Source organism: Acipenser ruthenus, chromosome 41 (genome assembly GCF_902713425.1).
Source record: "Acipenser ruthenus chromosome 41, fAciRut3.2 maternal haplotype, whole genome shotgun sequence".
In the NCBI taxonomy this organism is placed as follows: Eukaryota; Metazoa; Chordata; class Actinopteri; order Acipenseriformes; family Acipenseridae; genus Acipenser; species Acipenser ruthenus.
In genome coordinates, this window is record NC_081229.1 from 4,014,141 (window position 1) to 4,032,224 (window position 18,084).

Below are 18,084 nucleotides of genomic sequence, written 5' to 3' on the forward strand. Positions count from 1 at the left end.
AGGGGCCGAATACTTTCGCAAGGCACTGTATATTGTGTTGTGTTTTACTGTTGTCAGGACCAGGGTTTAATCTGTAAACAAAAAGGTACTGGATCTTATACACCTAATGTCCTGACCTTGGGGTACAACAAAAACACATTTTATTTTATTATTATTATTTCTTAGCAGACACCCTTATCCAGGGTGACTTACAATGGTTACAAGATATCACATTATTTTTACATACAATTACCCATTTATACAGTTGGGTTTTTACTGGAGCAATCTAGGTAAAGTACCTTGCTCAAGGATACAGCAGCAGTGTCCCCACCGGGATTGAACCCACAACCCTCCGGTCAAGAGTCCAGAGCCCTAACCACTACTCCACACTGCTGCCCCAGCCCCAGTTCTTACTGATAGTCACATAAAGGTACCGGATCTGGGATCCAGTGGGATCCAACCAAATTAAACTGATCAGGAGAAAATAATGATTCCTAATAGATCAATCGAAGTTGCAAGCTGAGCTGGTATGGTGAAATATCATCATATATGGAGCCCTTGATTGCTCCCTCTATTCTTGCTGTTGTATAATGTAAACTACGAAGCCACCTCTTTTGGTGTTAAAATATTGAATCCACCCTTCTTTTCTTTTAGTGCAACTCAATATAAAGAGACTGGCTTCATTTGTGTAGCAGCTGTTAATATTACAATCTCCGTACACAATTATAAAGAGTTCAAATCTGAGTGAACCGAGCAAGTTGGCTGGCAACGTGAGGATTTATAATTCAGCCCCGGTTTGATAATGTAAAAACATAAACAATGCTGTTTCGTCTTTGTGTGGTGGTGTAGATGTCCTTGAAAAACAGAGGTTGTGCATGACTATCAGTTTCTAGATAACCACAAAAAGGGAAGTCTGTTTCTCCTAAATTACAAGCGAGTTACAAAGTGAGAAAATGAGAAAGGGGAAGGTAATAGTGAGTGAACACATAACAGCTCTAAAATTAAATGGAAATGTACCAATAAGAGACATGCCGATGGTACTGGAAACAGCACACTCACTAATCCAGAAGTCAGGCAGCAATCATTACTAATGTTGGTTATTTCTTTTAGGTGTCAAAGGCTATATTATCTCCACCACAAATATCTGTTTTGTTATAGAACAGGCATTTGTTTGTACTCATAGTCCTTTTATGCAATCAAAACAATAATTCTTACTAAAGCTCAATAATATACTAAAATCTGGTGATGAACCTCAACACCTGATAGAGATAATGTTCACAGTGTTTCTGGGACAGATTATTATTATTATAATTATTTGTTTATTTAGCAGACGCCTTTATCCAAGGCAACTTACAGAGACTAGGGTGTGTGAACTATGCATCAGCTGCAGAGTCACTTACAATTACGTCTCACCCAAAAGACGGAGCACAAGGAGTTTAAGTGATTTGCTCAGGGTCACACAGTGAGTCAGTGGCTGAGGTGGGATTTAAACCGGGGACCTCCTAGTTACAAGCCTTGTTCTTTGACCACTGGACCACACAGCCTCCTGTGGTAAAATAAAGAAAAATTCAGTCCATTTTTCATGTAATTTACCACCTGAAATTAATATTTAAAAGTCTGAGGCAGCGGTAAGACAAATGACAATACCTAGAGTTTCACACATCGGATTAACACAAACGTGGCACTAGGGCATTCAGCAAGAGCTATGTATTTATTTAATATGTCACAATGTGGGGCAGTATGATCATGTGACATCATCAGAGGTCAAAGGTCACCTAGATTCCTGTTTTGAGCTGTTTTGGGACCTTTTGAGTTTAAATGTCTCAAACATGTGTGCAGAAGTGTTTTAAAAGGTGCATACTATGCCTCAGATTATGTGTCAGTTTTTTACCAAATAGATTTGATCTGTATGTGTCCCTTATCGAACATTCTGTGAAAATGTCAACCCATGTGCCAGATTTAGCTCATGTGGAACATATCTTTGAACTATTAAACTCAAAACTAACTATTTTTTTTTTTTTGTACCACAGCTTTCTGCGTTGTCCAGACAAGTCATAACATGTGTGGCTATAAATACCCCGTCAACCGCCCCCCATTATTTTAATTGCGTATTTATTCTCAGTTTGTTTGGAATGTCACCATCTTCATTTTCAGGGTCTTCAAGAAGCTAATCAGTGTATCAAAACTAATAGTTTTGTTCTCAGCTAACAATTTGGATAACAAATTATCTTAAATGGACTGATAATGTTTTCTGTTTGTTGGGTAAATAAATACAGCAAAAATTCCTTAAATGTAATTTTCCATTAAAAACTGAAATAATGTACATCATATTCAATAGTACTTCATACCAGTCATGTAAAGTCTATTTCTGACATCACAATAAACAGAACATTGCACAGTATATTCACACACATTGTACATATAGAGTATATCATTAACCACAGTACTCGCTTTGCCTTTGCAAATGGTTCTTTTCTTTGCACTTCAAAAAAAACTGCCCGATGTATATTCTGTAGCGATAAATGTGCAACGCCCTGGAGGTTGTTTCTCACGGTTTCTTTCTCAGTACAGCATTTTCACCACGCAGCTCTGGTGTGACTTTGTTTTATAGAGAGGGTGGGTGTTGTTATATGTGTCACTCATAAATGAGAAGTGATCAGAGTTAGCAGAGCAGTTGAACCAAAAATGAAGCAACAGGCTTGGAACTCTGGAGCCCTTCTCGTTGTAATTCTGCTTGGGGCAGTGTCCTTCACATTGAGTGGTAAGAGTTTCTTTATCAGGCTTTGACAGAACTAGGGGACACCTGCATTTTTATTTATGTGTCCCAATTCATCTAACAGCATGAACTTTTCAACTCAAAGTTAATGGCTCATGTGCTACTAATTTGTAAATAAGATAAGATTATTTTTTATATAGATGTTACAGAAATTATTATTATTATTATTATTATTATTATTATTATTGTTGTTGTTGTTGTTGTTGTTGTTGTTGTTGTTGTTGTTGTTGTTGTTGTTAATAATAATAATAATAATAATAATAATAATAATAATAATAATAATAATAATAATAATAATATACAGAAAACAAAGATACAGATAGCATACCTGCCAAATATACAGTGCCTTGCGAAAGTATTCGGCCCCCTTGAACTTTGCGACCTTTTGCCACATTTCAGGCTTCAAACATAAAGATATGAAACTGTAATTTTTTGTGAAGAATCAACAACAAGTGGGACACAATCATGAAGTGGAACGAAATTTATTGGATATTTCAAACTTTTTTAACAAATAAAAAACTGAAAAATTGGGCGTGCAAAATTATTCAGCCCCCTTAAGTTAATAGTTTGTAGCGCCACCTTTTGCTGCGATTACAGCTGTAAGTCGCTTTGGGTATGTCTCTATCAGTTTTGCACATCGAGAGACTGAAATTTTTGCCCATTCCTCCTTGCAAAACAGCTCGAGCTCAGTGAGGTTGGATGGAGAGCATTTGTGAACAGCAGTTTTCAGTTCTTTCCACAGATTCTCGATTGGATTCAGGTCTGGACTTTGACTTGGCCATTCTAACACCTGGATATGTTTATTTGTGAACCATTCCATTGTAGATTTTGCTTTATGTTTTGGATCATTGTCTTGTTGGAAAACAAATCTCCGTCCCAGTCTCAGGTCTTTTGCAGACTCCATCAGGTTTTCTTCCAGAATGGTCCTGTATTTGGCTCCATCCATCTTCCCATCAATTTTAACCATCTTCCCTGTCCCTGCTGAAGAAAAGCAGGCCCAAACCATGATGCTGCCACCACCATGTTTGACAGTGGGGATGGTGTGTTCAGGGTGATGAGCTGTGTTGCTTTTACGCCAAACATAACGTTTTGCATTGTTGCCAAAAAGTTCGATTTTGGTTTCATCTGACCAGAGCACCTTCTTCCACATGTTTGGTGTGTCTCCCAGGTGGCTTGTGGCAAACTGTAAACGACACTTTTTATGGATATCTTTAAGAAATGGCTTTCTTCTTGCCACTCTTCCATAAAGGCCAGATTTGTGCAGTATACGACTGATTGTTGTCCTATGGACAGAGTCTCCCACCTCAGCTGTAGATCTCTGCAGTTCATCCAGAGTGATCATGGGCCTCTTGGCTGCATCTCTGATCAGTCTTCTCCTTGTATGAGCTGAAAGTTTAGAGGGACGGCCAGGTCTTGGTAGATTTGCAGTGGTCTGATACTCCTTCCATTTCAATATTATCGCTTGCACAGTGCTCCTTGGGATGTTTAAAGCTTGGGAAATCTTTTTGTATCCAAATCCGGCTTTAAACTTCTCCACAACAGTATCTCGGACCTGCCTGGTGTGTTCCTTGTTCTTCATGATGCTCTCTGCGCTTTAAACGGACCTCTGAGACTATCACAGTGCAGGTGCATTTATACGGAGACTTGATTACACACAGGTGGATTCTATTTATCATCATTAGTCATTTAGGTCAACATTGGATCATTCAGAGATCCTCATTGAACTTCTGGAGAGAGTTTGCTGCACTGAAAGTAAAGGGGCTGAATAATTTTGCACGCCCAATTTTTCAGTTTTTTATTTGTTAAAAAAGTTTGAAATATCCAATAAATTTCGTTCCACTTCATGATTGTGTCCCACTTGTTGTTGATTCTTCACAAAAAATTACAGTTTCATATCTTTATGTTTGAAGCCTGAAATGTGGCAAAAGGTCGCAAAGTTCAAGGGGGCCGAATACTTTCGCAAGGCACTGTATACCTTTAGGTCATAGACTATGGCATTTCTACCCCGGTCCTATGGCTTTTTCAGCTGGTACCGTGGCATTTTCAGTTGTATGGTGTATGTCGGGTCTAATTAATGTGTTGCCCAAGTAGGCTACCTTAGTAACTTTTAAGGAATCCTAGGTATCAAAATAAACATGTGTATGATTAATGCAACAGTGTTATTTTGTTACTTGCCTTGTGTTAGAAAGCCATGTGTTTTGTTCAGAACAATAGGTGAGCTTCATTTACACATTCAGCAACAATTTCCATTTACTTTTACAGAAAGGCAATGGTAGCTAACAAGCAATATGATATGATATATGTAATGTATTATAGTTTATTAGTTATTAGAGCTACGATTTGCGGTAAGTTTAACAGTTTCCTCAGTTTCTGTAATTGTCATCCTGTATAATCCGCAGTGGAAATGTTTGTAATTTTTGGGATATTTCTTTTGTAACTCTTGCAGGAAGCTGATGAACCCAACATTTGTCTCTTTGAAGAATTGATTAATTGAACCAACAGGTTTTTTGTTTTTGTTTCTCATTTATTTGAATGACAGTCCTCATAAAACAATTGGTGCCGTGTGCATTATTGCGCTGGCGTGTCACCTTATAATTTTTTTTTTAAATAAACTTAATAAATACATGTTGACATACAAACACTGGGTATAATTGCAGCAGGTGCTGATGAAGTCATGGATGCTACTTTTTGCTATGTTTTTAATTTTTTTTTTATATTTACTGGCTGGCAGTAATTTGTTTCATTATCTCGGCATCTTGCTAGTATCTTTTTAGGAGTCTAGCCAATGGAAAAAAACAGCAAACAGTAAAACCCTGTGCTGAATTTCATGAGGTTTCTAAACCTCAAGCCACTTGTATGCTCACTTCTTCTTATTTGGTTTAAGAATCTTTCCAGAGCTACTTCTTAATAGTCTGTGGCTGTTAAGCAAACATTGTTTATGTGTAAAGTTATGCAAAAAATAAAAATACAAAATATATTTACTGTACCCATTAGATAGTGGGGGCTGTCATATTCTCTTGACAAAGAGAGCATTTGCAATGGCATGAAGTTACTGTGTGACATACAGGCAGACAGATGAACAGCCTCCATATATATAATATATTCAATCATTTGTGCTAAAATAGGACGTGATCAAGTTGCATCAGAATTAGACAAGCAGTTCTGTAGATGGATGCAAAATACTAAAGTGTGATTAAAGAAAGATGCAAACTTGTTCATTTTTTAAAATATACACAAATAACCATATATAAATAAATGTATTACTGGGTACTTTAATTGTAAATCTACCTGTTTGTTTTTACTATAATGTCAGTGCATGTTTAATGTATAGTAAATACAAATGCATTTTAACTGCTACGGGTTTTTGTAATATGAATGATATATTCCAAATATATTTCTCAATCTCTATTTATTATATGTATTTAGAATGCAGAGAAAGGGAGGACTTTAATATAACATATTTTAATATAATATGACATCTATAACATGAACGTCCTTTTTAAACACGGATGTGAGAATCTGTCTATTTTGACCAGCATCCTGTGGGTATGTATGTGTCTTGCTAAATGCAGACATGTGCTAGCTATGAGAAAACTCATTTTACATAGGATGTTAGCAGTTTTACCACAAGTTTGCAAGCTTTTTTTGCACGGAATATATTTTTAATAAGTGACCCAAATGTGGGTGTCCCACCGTTCCAATAACCTGTATCTAAATAGGGTTTAACGGAAACTTTCAATGCACTAACTCATCTATTATCTACTTAGGTTTACTTGCAATGGCTAACATATAAAAGCAATATACTTTACTGTATATAACACTGTCTGAATAATTTAGGTGTCACTGTATATAAACAGATGGACTGATTTAAACTATATATATATATATATATATATATATATATATATGCTATATATGGTCCAGTATAGTAAGACATTTTCAATATTACAAAATATATGACTTCTAAGAATTGATTGAAAATAAATTATTAAATGCATGGGCTAAGCAACGCATATTAACAATACATGAGTGAGTTTAGTGGTTATAAAAAGTTAGAATCAGTGGCTCTGGCTGCAGCTGTGTATGATGGCAGCACACAGGTGCCTCAATGTGTGGCAGTGTCTGTTTTGTGGCGTGGATTACAAAAATATCCACTGTCTAGAAGCTAGGTTAAAACCACTGATCATTTCACCCAGGCCTCCACTGGTGAAAGGCAGTGGGCCTGGTGTATCAGCCCATTGTCTGTACGTCTGAGCCAACGAGTTTCCTAAATAGGAAACCAGCCCTCCAAAACGGTGAAAGACAGGCTCGCAAACTAACCCTAGTTCATAGGGAGTAACTAATTTACTTATTTTCCACTGAGGATGGCAGTCTTCCAAACGAATCATCATATTTAAAAACTGCCCATGTGCATTTTAGAAAGTCAATGATGCACAAGGGTAATGTATGCATTTGGATTTGGTATTGCTGTAGTCTGGAACATCCATCCTTACTGGGGGGGTAGGGTGACATATACATTTAATAGGACAGAATCTAGACTTTTTATTTTTAAAATGTTCCCAGTGTTTTAGATCCCACTACTTCATCTGGCAAGCTATTCCATGCACTTATAATTCTCTGTGTACCTTACGTGCTAAACTTACTTTTACTCAGCTTCCATTTATGGTCCTCTTGTTCTTCTCTCTGTGCTAAATTTGAAGTCGTATCTTGGGGTACTTTACATATACCCTTTATTATTTCAATCAAGTCCCCTCTTTCCCTTCTTTTTTCTGGGATAAAGAGATTTAATTAGTTTAATCTTCCCTTGTAGCTCATGTCATTAAGTCCTGGATTAGCCTAGATGCCCTTCTCTGTACCTTCTCTAGTGCAATTATGTCTTTTTTTGTAGTGAGGTGACCAAAACTGGATAAAGTATTCTAAGTGGGGTCTAGTTAGGGCATTGTATAATCTAAGCATCCCTAGACCTGCATTATACACTTTTTGAGATATAGCCTAATATTCTATTTGCCTTTTTAATTGCCTCACCACATTGGCGAGATCATTTAAACTCTGAGATCTTTAAGTTTACTTAAGCATTGTGCAGCACTGCATATTTGTAAAATGTTCATATTATATCATTTTCAGGTCAGTAATGAACCAGAAGTTGATTATTTGATGCTCTGCAGTACAAAAGCACTGAGGCATATCATGTTGTGTTATTATAATAATGTTCATCAAAGAGTATGTTTGTTTCCACAGATCCCTTCATATCAATAGTGTCAAAGAGAGAGTCGGCTACCCTGTACTGTAATGAATCACTTCCTGCAGGATCACAGGCCCAGTGGACAAGGAGAGGGGTCAGTGGGGAGAAATGTGTGATTGTGACCAGACAGGAGGATGGAAGAGTTGTTAAAGAAATAAAAGATCTACAGAATCGGTTTCAAATAGATGACCGCTTTAACATTCGTATTGAGAGAGTTGATCTTGGAGACCTTGGAACCTATGAGTGTGGAGGACGTGAAACAAGTTTAATAGTACTGCAAGGTGAGTTGTGTGTCTGTTTATATTGCTTATTTTTCATTTTCCCTTGGTAAGATGGCTGCCTCATGATTGTATATCCAGTTCCAGCTTCTCTATATAGCTCCATGGTAACAATGTAATTATCAATTAAAGAATAAAGAATAATTGATTAAACATGATTATAGAATAAGAAAAATGAGCAACAAAAATATATAGATACTGTGTATAGCCTGAACAAAGTTTCTTTCTTTCTTTCTTTCTTTCTTTCTTTCTTTCTTTCTTTCTTTCTTTCAGAACCCTAAATGTGTCTTTAGTTGTTCATTTTAAAATCCCTATAACATCTTTTGCTTCCACAGATCCCGCCAGTCACACAGTGTCAGAGGGAGAGTCAGTAACCCTGCACTGTGGTGACTCGGCAGATCTAGCAGGGGCAGGGAGTGTCAGATGGAAGCAGGTTAATGGAGGCACTGGTCATTCTATTCTGTACAAAGATCCAGCAGGAAAAACTGTAACACAAGTAAATGATCCAGACCATCGATATGAACTTAGACCAGACTCATCCCTTTACATAATTAAAGTAAAATCAGCAGACTCTGGGAGATATGAATGTAATGGGATCCATGTGGCTGATTTAAAGGTGCTGACTGGTGAGTGGTTTGTCTATGTCCTCCTAAGTAGATTTGCCATGATTTAAAACTGACAATAATATCTGAATGAATCTTTGCTGGTTGTATATAATAATAAATGTGTACCACAGTTTTTGAACTTCAGAATCATGTTGTTACAGCACTTTCTGGCATGATGCATTTGTATTTATTGTCAACCCTTTGTCCTGCAAACAGTAAAGTTAGAGAATTGAAACACAAACACAAACGTGGTGATCTCATATGTTTTGCTTGCTTTTTCAGTTTCAAATATGGTGATACCACTGCGAAGATTCATTGTGATACATTGGTCTGTGTTTAAGTAGTTTTGAAATATGGATATTTCCTTTCACTGAGTTTCATTGCTGTCAGAACTTTGTGTTTTGCAGTGCGTCTAGCTGGGATGTGTGTGTGTGTGTGTGTGTGTGTGTGTGTCTGTGTGTGTGTGTGTGTGTGTCTGTGTGTGTGTTCAAGAGGTGATTGGCTATCATGTGGGCACTGAGATCTTCCATTGATCTCCAGTCCTCCTGAATCAGTGCATTGATTGGGCATTTCAAACTGGGAAGAAAACAGGGGCAAACATCTGATTGGGAAAATCCAGCGAGACCATGACCTTTTACCTTTCACCACCATGCTCTGTGCAGTACTCTCTTGAACAAACACATCTGACATTAAAGTTTAAAATCTTTACTTTACAGCTACTTCAACAACAACTACTGCAAAAACAACAAAACTAACAGAAAGTACACCGAACAGTGAATCAACCACAAGTAAGTACAGATCTGATCACTCCATTGCCACTTCAAATCACTACTAATTTATACTAATAAAATCACAAGTACCAATTAACAAGCATTACTGCTTTTTGTAGAGGGTGCGATTGAGAAAGATGCAGTACACAACCTGGCCATTTTTTTTTACTTGTCTACTCTGGCAGGCCAAATGAATGCTGTAGTTTACTCCACCCAGCAATGCTATACTTGTACCCTGATGACAGTGGCTACTTTCAAGACAATACAAATGGTTGAGAAGCATGACAGAAACTACAGGAATGTTCCATGACCACCACAGTCCATAGCTCTCAATCTAACTGAGCATGCTTGGGTTGAACTTGAACGACATATACCATGTCATGTCAAGGCTGTGATCAGGGAAAATGGTGGAAAATGGTGGCACAACCAGATAGGTAAAGGTCCTAATAAAATGGCCAGGCAGTGTATGCTTTGCCTTTGCGTGCCAGTGTTCCTTTGCCTTTGCCCTTGCTTTCCTCATTCTAGTTTCAAACCTTTACTTTACAGCTACTTCCAAAGCAACAGCTGTCTCAACTACGCAATCAAACAAAATATCATCCACGTACAGATCAGACTATTGCATTGCCACTGTGCAGTCTGGAATTAGTACACTGCAGCTTAAATGTTTGCCACTATTATTCCATAGAAATCTATAGAAGTGTCTGTTTTGTTCAACAGAGGACTACACTGGAGGCTAAGAAAAATCCTTAAATATTTGTACAATTTTCAATAAATATGAATAGATTTCTGTAGGATTTAGTGAGGTATGGATTTCTATGACTGAGCCATAAATGTTTTTAGTTTCTATAGATTTCTTTAGGTTTCTATATACACCCACCCCTCGTTAAATCGCCCCTCGCTATACTGCGGATTCAGATATATCGCGGTCATGGGTTTGGCTCCCCATTTTTACTGTCTAACTGGGCATGCCTTAGCTGCACTATACATGGGCACTTAAAATAACTCTTTGTTTTATTTCGTACTGCACATCACAAACAACAATATACAAAACAATTAAAAACAAAGCATTAATATCGTACTGTTATCATATACACATGCATTGCACAATAACACAAAGCAAATTAAATATCTACTTGCTGAAGCGGTTTTTATTTTAGCCAACAAGGTGTTCACGTGTGGCAGCAATGCACTAGCAAAAGCCACAAGGCAGTGACGTCAGCTCCCTAGCAACAAGCCTGTTGGGAATGGATTCTTTCAATGCAGCGGGTTTGTGCATTTGAGAAAGGAGAGGAAGACTCGTGAAATTAATTGGAGACTGAAGTTGATGAGAAGCAATTACCCTCTGCAGTAGGATTTAAAACGATATGCTACTTTTTACATGAAAAATTAGAAAAAGTGGGTTGCATAGAGGATTTATACTGGACCCTGACGCCCCTGATAAAACGAGGGAGTGGTTGTACAGTATTTGTTAGCCTATTTGTTTTTCTGTGGGTCTCACTATATCGCGGCTCTTGATATATAGTGGATTTATATCAGACCCCGACACCCGCGATCTATCGAGTTTGTGGTGTATTTAAAAAATATATACATATCTATTGATAAAATATATAAATATCAATACATTTTTGTATGCATTACATAACTTGCACCAAGTATGTTGTTTGTTTCCACCAAATTCTCAAAATAAACTTGCATTCTACTGAAAAATAAATAGGCTTAAGCTGCTAAATACGTATCTGTATAGTATTTTATGGAAGAAAAATGATTATACAGTGTGTTTGTGGAGGTGTTCTTATTTTAAAATCCCTTCAATAATAAGTCCAGGTGTGTTAAGCCCACAAAGACTTAAATCACTAAATCTGTATGCAAATCAGGTAAATGGGAACTTAGCACTAACAATCTTTATTGCAATTGAATGAGGAATTCTCAATCTACATGCCAACCTTGCCAAACTTTCAGATATTTTCTTCACAGCTGCTTCAAAACCAACAACAGTCCTGACCACACCTGAAAGAACAAGCTACAAGTACATTGAAATCATATCACACTATTGTCATTATGAAAAGAGGACATGACCAGTTAGACGTTTGAACAATACATTGATTTACGATTCCAAAGATTGCAGAACGCTGTGTTACAGGCTCACTTTCTGGTATTAGTACAGCACAGAGACACTTTGAGACAGAGATCCTGAAGATTAAAGATTTCTTTCCATGAAGAGTAAGAGTGTTCATTTCTGGAGTGATGAATAAATTCCATTGCAGGTGGCCTGGCTAAACTAGATTCTCAAAACCAAACAAGACTTCAATTACCCCCAACTAAACAGGGGCAGAACGTCGCTGTAATGGAGATGTTGCATGCCATTGCTTTCCTGCTGCTTCATTTCAACGACTTCTCTGTATCTGTGGCAGCAACATTAGTTATTAGAATTCTTTGGAACTAACCGTTACATTGAGAATTGTAATAATAGTTGTAGTTTTGATTTACATGTAACCCACATAAATGTTTAGATTACTTGGGAATTCATTCATTTCGTTCGCCTCTTTACCTCCTCGGCACCCCCTTGTGTGCCAGGGTAGAATTGCAACTTGACATTGTTTTTATTAGAATCTATATTCAAACCAAATAACAGTTTTGTTTGATAGTTTTTCCTTTCTCAAGTTTTACTACCACTTGCCTTCTTGCAACAGTATTTTTAGATTTCTTGTATGGTTGTTTCTCAAAGCAGAATGTAAATTCTTATTAATTATTCATTTTATTTATTTATTTTTTTGTCCCCAGTATTTTAGTACGTTAGATGTTTTACGGGCAAATTTGTTGTTTACCTTGGATTAGGGGTTTTCCACATATATTGAAAACTGTAAAGTGTGACACATGACTGCCTTCAATATAAATAGATTTGTATTGAACATTACTGTAATTGGTTTCTTGGTGCCACTAGTGCGTGGATGCTACATGGTAATTGCCAGAATTAAACTGGGCTTGCTGAGGCTGTGTGACACCCAAACAGACAGCGATTGTGACGTGATTGTTCAGTAATTTCCTATGGCTTTTTTTCTTATCAGATGTTGCCCTATTCACTGCTGTGGGTATTATCATACCAATTCTGGCAGCTGCAATATTCATCTTCTTTTGGAAAAGAAGATCAATGACAAAAGGTACTTTAGTTACATACTAATAAGCAGTCAGTATATATGGAATAGAGGTTCTTATGCGTGTCCACATTTGTACTGCCAGTGCAGTAATGTTTATTAAGACCTACTCATAGTTTTATGCTCCAAAACATATTTAAGACACACACATACAGCTATGTAAAACATTGGTTATTAAGTTTTGAAATAGTTTGTCATTTTCCTATTTCATATACAGTACCAACACAAATGATTTACAGCAAGACTATGGGTGGGGATTATATTACCCATTTTTCCTCACTCAGACCCTTTACTTACTAAATATCTTGGTATCCCTATATAGTTAATTAAAAAATATGGTAAATATGTTTATGAAAAAGACATCTCACAAGTAGAATGGTACTCCAAAATGTTCTCCTTTTTCTAGGAAAGCAGTACAACTGGGGATGGGGAGTTTGTTGCTGGATAACGTCACTATTTCTCACTAAATACACTATCTTGGTATTCCTGAATAGATCATTGGAGTCTAATGAGCAATCTGTTCAGTGGTACCCTGAATATGATTCATCTACATTTGTTGTTTTCATAATTGGTGTTGGTACTGTATATTGGCTATTTATAAAATAACTGAACTTGCTTTGACTATTTATTAAGTAACTTATACATGAGTAATTCCATATTAAATACTTATTTAGGCCATGTAAAATAATGAGTTACAAAAATGGGTATTGTATTGCATTGGATTGGATATTCAAAGGGTAAACTTTATCAGCCAACTAACATGTTACTTTTATATTGTTCCATATTGTTATATTTTACATTTCTAGAAAGTCAAGACAACACAGATCATGTTTATGAAACCGTGAAGGAGCCAACAACAGCCAAAAACAGTAATATATTGTATTGCTTATTTCCTCATGGGGGGGAAATATATATATATATATATATATATATATATATATATATATATATATATATATATATATATATATATATATTTACTGACCAAACTCTCCCACTTTTTGTTTTTATAAAATATTATTTTTTAAATTTAATTTATACAGAATGTAAATTAATGACTTCATGATATTATACACAAATTCTTCTTCTTCTTCTTCTTCTTCTTCTTCTTCTTCTTCTTCTTCTTCTCAGACTTCCAGGACTGCAAAGAACATGCATATTACTCAGTTATCCAGGAACCAAACTCTCTCCAAAACAGTACGTTTCTTCTCATTTATTTTCCTGCTTTGATTTCCATTACATGAGAGTAGATGTTAAAACTTCATGCTGATTTAAAAGCCAGTGGAGAAATGGTGCATCCTGCCGTTATTCCAACGTCTGGGCATTGCCATGTATTGCTAAATTCTGAAGTTGAAAAACTAAATTGCAAATCTCCAAAATAGGCTTTCACTAAATGTATTATTGTCATCGGTACTCTGAAAAAATCAAATGCTGCCCAAAGAAGTTCATGTGGCACTGAACCATATGCATTAGCCAAATCCAGGAATGTCACATGGAGCTCCTTCCTCTCCTTTTTAGCCGATTGAATTTGTTGCCAGATCACGTTGATGTGTTCTAAGCATCCTAGGAAACCTGCAATGCCTGTTTTTAAGTGTCAATGAAGCAGTTCTGTTATATTTATAATACTGAATAACCCAAATATTATTCATGCAGAGTGACTAGGTGAGATATTTCTGCATTTAACCCTCCAAAAATATCTCTTCTGTAATGCTGCCTGCTAAGCAAAAAAAACCTTTTTGTACTTAAAATGACACTAATTTTACCCACCAGTGTCAGTCTGTATCTAAATCTGCCCCTGATTTAGGACAAAAACATTCACTGCACACTACGTTATAAATATACAGTGGCATCTAAAATAGTCACTGAAGTTTCAGTACAGAGTTGTATACAAAACATCCTTGTGTGGTTCCATTATGTAAAATACAAAGTTTACAATCTCAAGCTGTGGCTGTTCTAGTGCATTAAAGTGATTGTAGAAATCACTACACAGTAATTCCCTAGGTTGTACCTGTTCTGCACTTCCATTGGCTGCCTAGTTCTAACATGTGCAGTTTTGAAAGAAACACACATTATAGCACACATATACATGTGTGTTCATTTCAAAACATGACATCTGATACTTCAATAGTTTTGTTCTCAGGAAATCCATTTAAATTTCACTTCCTGGCTCATTTCACCTCAGCTGTGTCTTTTGGGTTAAAGCATGTTACATGTCAGCTAACAGGGAAATCAGCTGGTTGGTTCATCAGACTCCCTTGACTTAGTGTTGTACCAGATACCATGTTTTAAAAATAAATAGCCCATCTGAGACCTTGATGGGAGTACACAACATAAAGATTTTGTTACCTACAAACAAAGGGTGATGCTTATTGTCTTGCTATATACCTTAATGATATTGCTCATTAATGTCTGAATAATAATCATAGATTTCTCTGACATTATTCTGCTTCACATCCTCAGATCCTCAGACCTCTAAAGAATCTCAGTATGCACTGGTGCAGCTGTCAAATGTTGACAAAAACAGTAAGTTTTCATTAAAGCATTATTGTTTGAGGAAAGAGTTTAGACTGCTGCACTTACCATTCAAAATTCTTCTTCATGAATAAATACTTTTAATTGTAAAACTATTGTTCCATTTTACATTTCCAGACTACCAGGACTGCAAAGAACATGTATATTACTCTGTTATCCAGGAACCAAACGCTCTTCAAAACAGTACGTTTCCTCATTTATTTTCCGGTTATATTTTTAAGACTGAATAACCCAAACATTATTCATGCAGAGTGACTAGGTGAGATATTTTTTCTTGATTTTACACATGCATTTTCATTTTAAAACATGACATCTGATACTTCAATAGTTTTGTTCTCAGGAAATCTCTTTAAATTTCTCTTCCTGGCTCATTTCACCTTGGCGGTGTCTTCTGGGTCAAAGCACATTGCTGGCTGAAAGCATGTCCAGCTGGTTGGTTCATCTATCTGAAAGTATGGCTTATAAACAAGGAGACTTCCTTGACTATTGTACCAGATACCATGATAAAAATAAATAGCCCACCTGAGACCTACATAGTGATGGAGGTACACAACAGAAAGAGTTGAGAAATAGTTTTTAGTTACAAACAAAAGGTGATGCATAGTGTCTTCTTGCCACACTATACCATATCCATAGGAGGATGTGTGGTCTAGTGGTTAAAGAAAAGGGCTTGTAACCAGGAAGTCTCCAGTTCAAATCCCAGCTGACTCATTGTGTGTGACCCTGAGCAAGTTACTTAACCTCCTTGTGCTCTGTCTTTTGGGTGAGACGTTATTGTAGGTGACTCTACAGCTGATGCATAGTTCATACTAGTGTTTAAGTCTCCTTGGATAAAGGTGTCTGCTAAATAAACAAATAATAATACCACAATGATATTCCTCATTAATGTTTGAATAATATCATAGATTTCTCTGACATTATTCTGCTTCACATCCTCAGATCCTCACACCTCTAAAGAATCTCAGTATGCACTGGTGCAGCTGTCAAAAGTTGAGGAAAACAGTAAGTTTTCATTAATGCATTATTGTTTGATATTGAAGTTATAATGATGAGATCTCTTTATAATGCAATCATATTCCATAGGTGACCAGGATAAAAAGGAAACGGAATACTCACTTTTGCATGCCCCCAAAGCAACAGACTGCAGTAAGACATCCTTTTTATAAGACATTTTAGATATGCATTTATAAGTCTCACTATAATAGGCCCTCAAACTAAAGTGTTAGAATAATTTGAACAGTGAAGGGGTTCTCTAATGTTAAATTGCTCTTTGATTTTAAGAATCTCAAAACAGTAAGGAACCCGAGTATGAACTTGTGAAAGCACCAAAGGAAAAACTCGGTTAGTATTCTTTCTTCCTTTCTTGTAATAAAAAGAGTATTTTATCTTTATAGTGCTGTGTTTATTCTCATACACTCATTTAAATAGTCTACATATCCTTATTGTATTTTTCACTTCTGTAAAGAAATATTCTATTAATAATAAATAGGCAGATGTATAGTATTCTAGCAGTGATGGGCTACACTAATAAGGTCATATTGTTCTGTGTATTATTTTCAGAATCTCAAGACATTAAAGAATCTGAATATGCCCTTGTGCAAGCACCAAAGGATGTCAGTAAGTATTTGAGTCTGTTTTTATCTTTTTTATATATAGAATGAACAGTAATCCTTATGATAAACATATCGGAGCTTTAAAAATGACACTTGGGGAAAAAAAAAACAGTATGCAGTTTTAGAACTGTGGTATTAAGACCCTGCTTCCCATCTCTTCTCCATGTACTGCTTGACTTTCATTAATAGTCCTTTTAAACCCCCTAATTATTAGTATCTTTGTTAAAAATGATTGCTTGTATTCCTCTGTTGTGGGTATATTATAATCTTTATAAACTCTTACTATTTATTCTTTTCTCAATTTAGAATGAGAGTGAAGAGGATCCCATATCTAGTTCTAATAGACTCTGAACAGAGAAAACAAAGTTGCCTATTGTCTATTGATTCAAACACAGCTACAAGAGAGAGAGAAGATGATACAATACCCTTTAAACTGCTTCCATCACCTCATCTTTATCCTGATTTGCATTTATTTATTTAAAGTTATGAATGTGATAGTTTATGATTTCATATTGTAATGCACTGCTATATACAGTGAAGTCATTTTGTAAATTAAGTACACCATGTAAATGTTTCAGTGTGATTAAATGTCATATCTTATTACAATTTTGGTGTCATGGTTTGGTATCTGATGTAGCTTATGTTACATGTATCAGTCAGAAAAGGGTTAGAATTAGACTTAGAGTTAGGGATTGGGTTAGGGTTAGCTTAACTCAAGAGGGCTCATATTTAAATGTACTGTATTCACATGTCCTTCACACATTATTGCGTGCAGGACATGAAACCCAGATTATTGCTTGTTGTAGTTGAATTCTTACAACATAGGTTTGTGAAATATGGAAATGACTAATACATGCACTGTCAGTGTATTACATGTGTGGTGAAACAGTTCAAAATCTTACAGTATCAATATCCATTACTAATGTATTCCTAAAACAAAGTGTTAAAAGAATGTGGCATCAATCAAAGATTCTTTATGAACCAACATTTAAGTTGGACATATGTTATATGGATGGACACGATGCCACCATATATCCTGAGATTACTACAGTACTCTTCTTCACCAGGTATTGTGACAATCTGATAAGCAGTTATAGATCTATGTAAAACTCAATTCCATAATAAATACAGTGTCAT

General features: G+C 36.1%; 1 protein-coding gene across 3 annotated transcripts; it reads left to right on the forward strand.

Annotated features, from left to right (window-relative positions):
- The first annotated feature begins 2,605 nt into the window (after positions 1 to 2,605).
- On the forward strand, positions 2,606 to 17,547 carry LOC117433673 (uncharacterized protein DDB_G0284459-like). Of its 3 annotated transcripts, XM_059011017.1 has the most exons (14): positions 2,606 to 2,740; positions 7,994 to 8,278; positions 8,611 to 8,901; positions 9,597 to 9,668; positions 12,716 to 12,808; positions 13,609 to 13,671; positions 13,934 to 13,999; positions 15,263 to 15,325; positions 15,452 to 15,517; positions 16,274 to 16,336; positions 16,418 to 16,480; positions 16,616 to 16,675; positions 16,895 to 16,951; positions 17,254 to 17,547. In XM_059011017.1, exons 1-14 carry the CDS (start codon positions 2,665 to 2,667, stop codon positions 17,256 to 17,258), a joined length of 1,323 nt encoding a protein of 440 aa, XP_058867000.1. In that variant the 5' UTR covers positions 2,606 to 2,664; the 3' UTR covers positions 17,259 to 17,547. The 3 variants fall into 3 exon arrangements, with proteins under 3 accessions (XP_058867000.1, XP_058867001.1, XP_058867002.1); XM_059011018.1 differs by lacking the exon at positions 13,934 to 13,999; XM_059011019.1 differs by lacking the exons at positions 15,263 to 15,325; positions 15,452 to 15,517.
- The last annotated feature ends 537 nt before the right edge of the window (positions 17,548 to 18,084 follow it).

Excerpts from the sequence above, each read along its gene's own strand:
- LOC117433673 (XM_059011017.1), top strand. The coding sequence starts at position 2,665 with ATGAAGCAACAGGCTTGGAACTCTGGAGCCCTTCTCGTTGTAATTCTG. Across the intron at positions 14,000-15,262 it reads ACCAAACTCTCTCCAAAACA|ATCCTCAGACCTCTAAAGAA; the intron begins GTACGTTTCTTC and ends TCACATCCTCAG. Across the intron at positions 16,481-16,615 it reads CCCCAAAGCAACAGACTGCA|AATCTCAAAACAGTAAGGAA; the intron begins GTAAGACATCCT and ends TTTGATTTTAAG.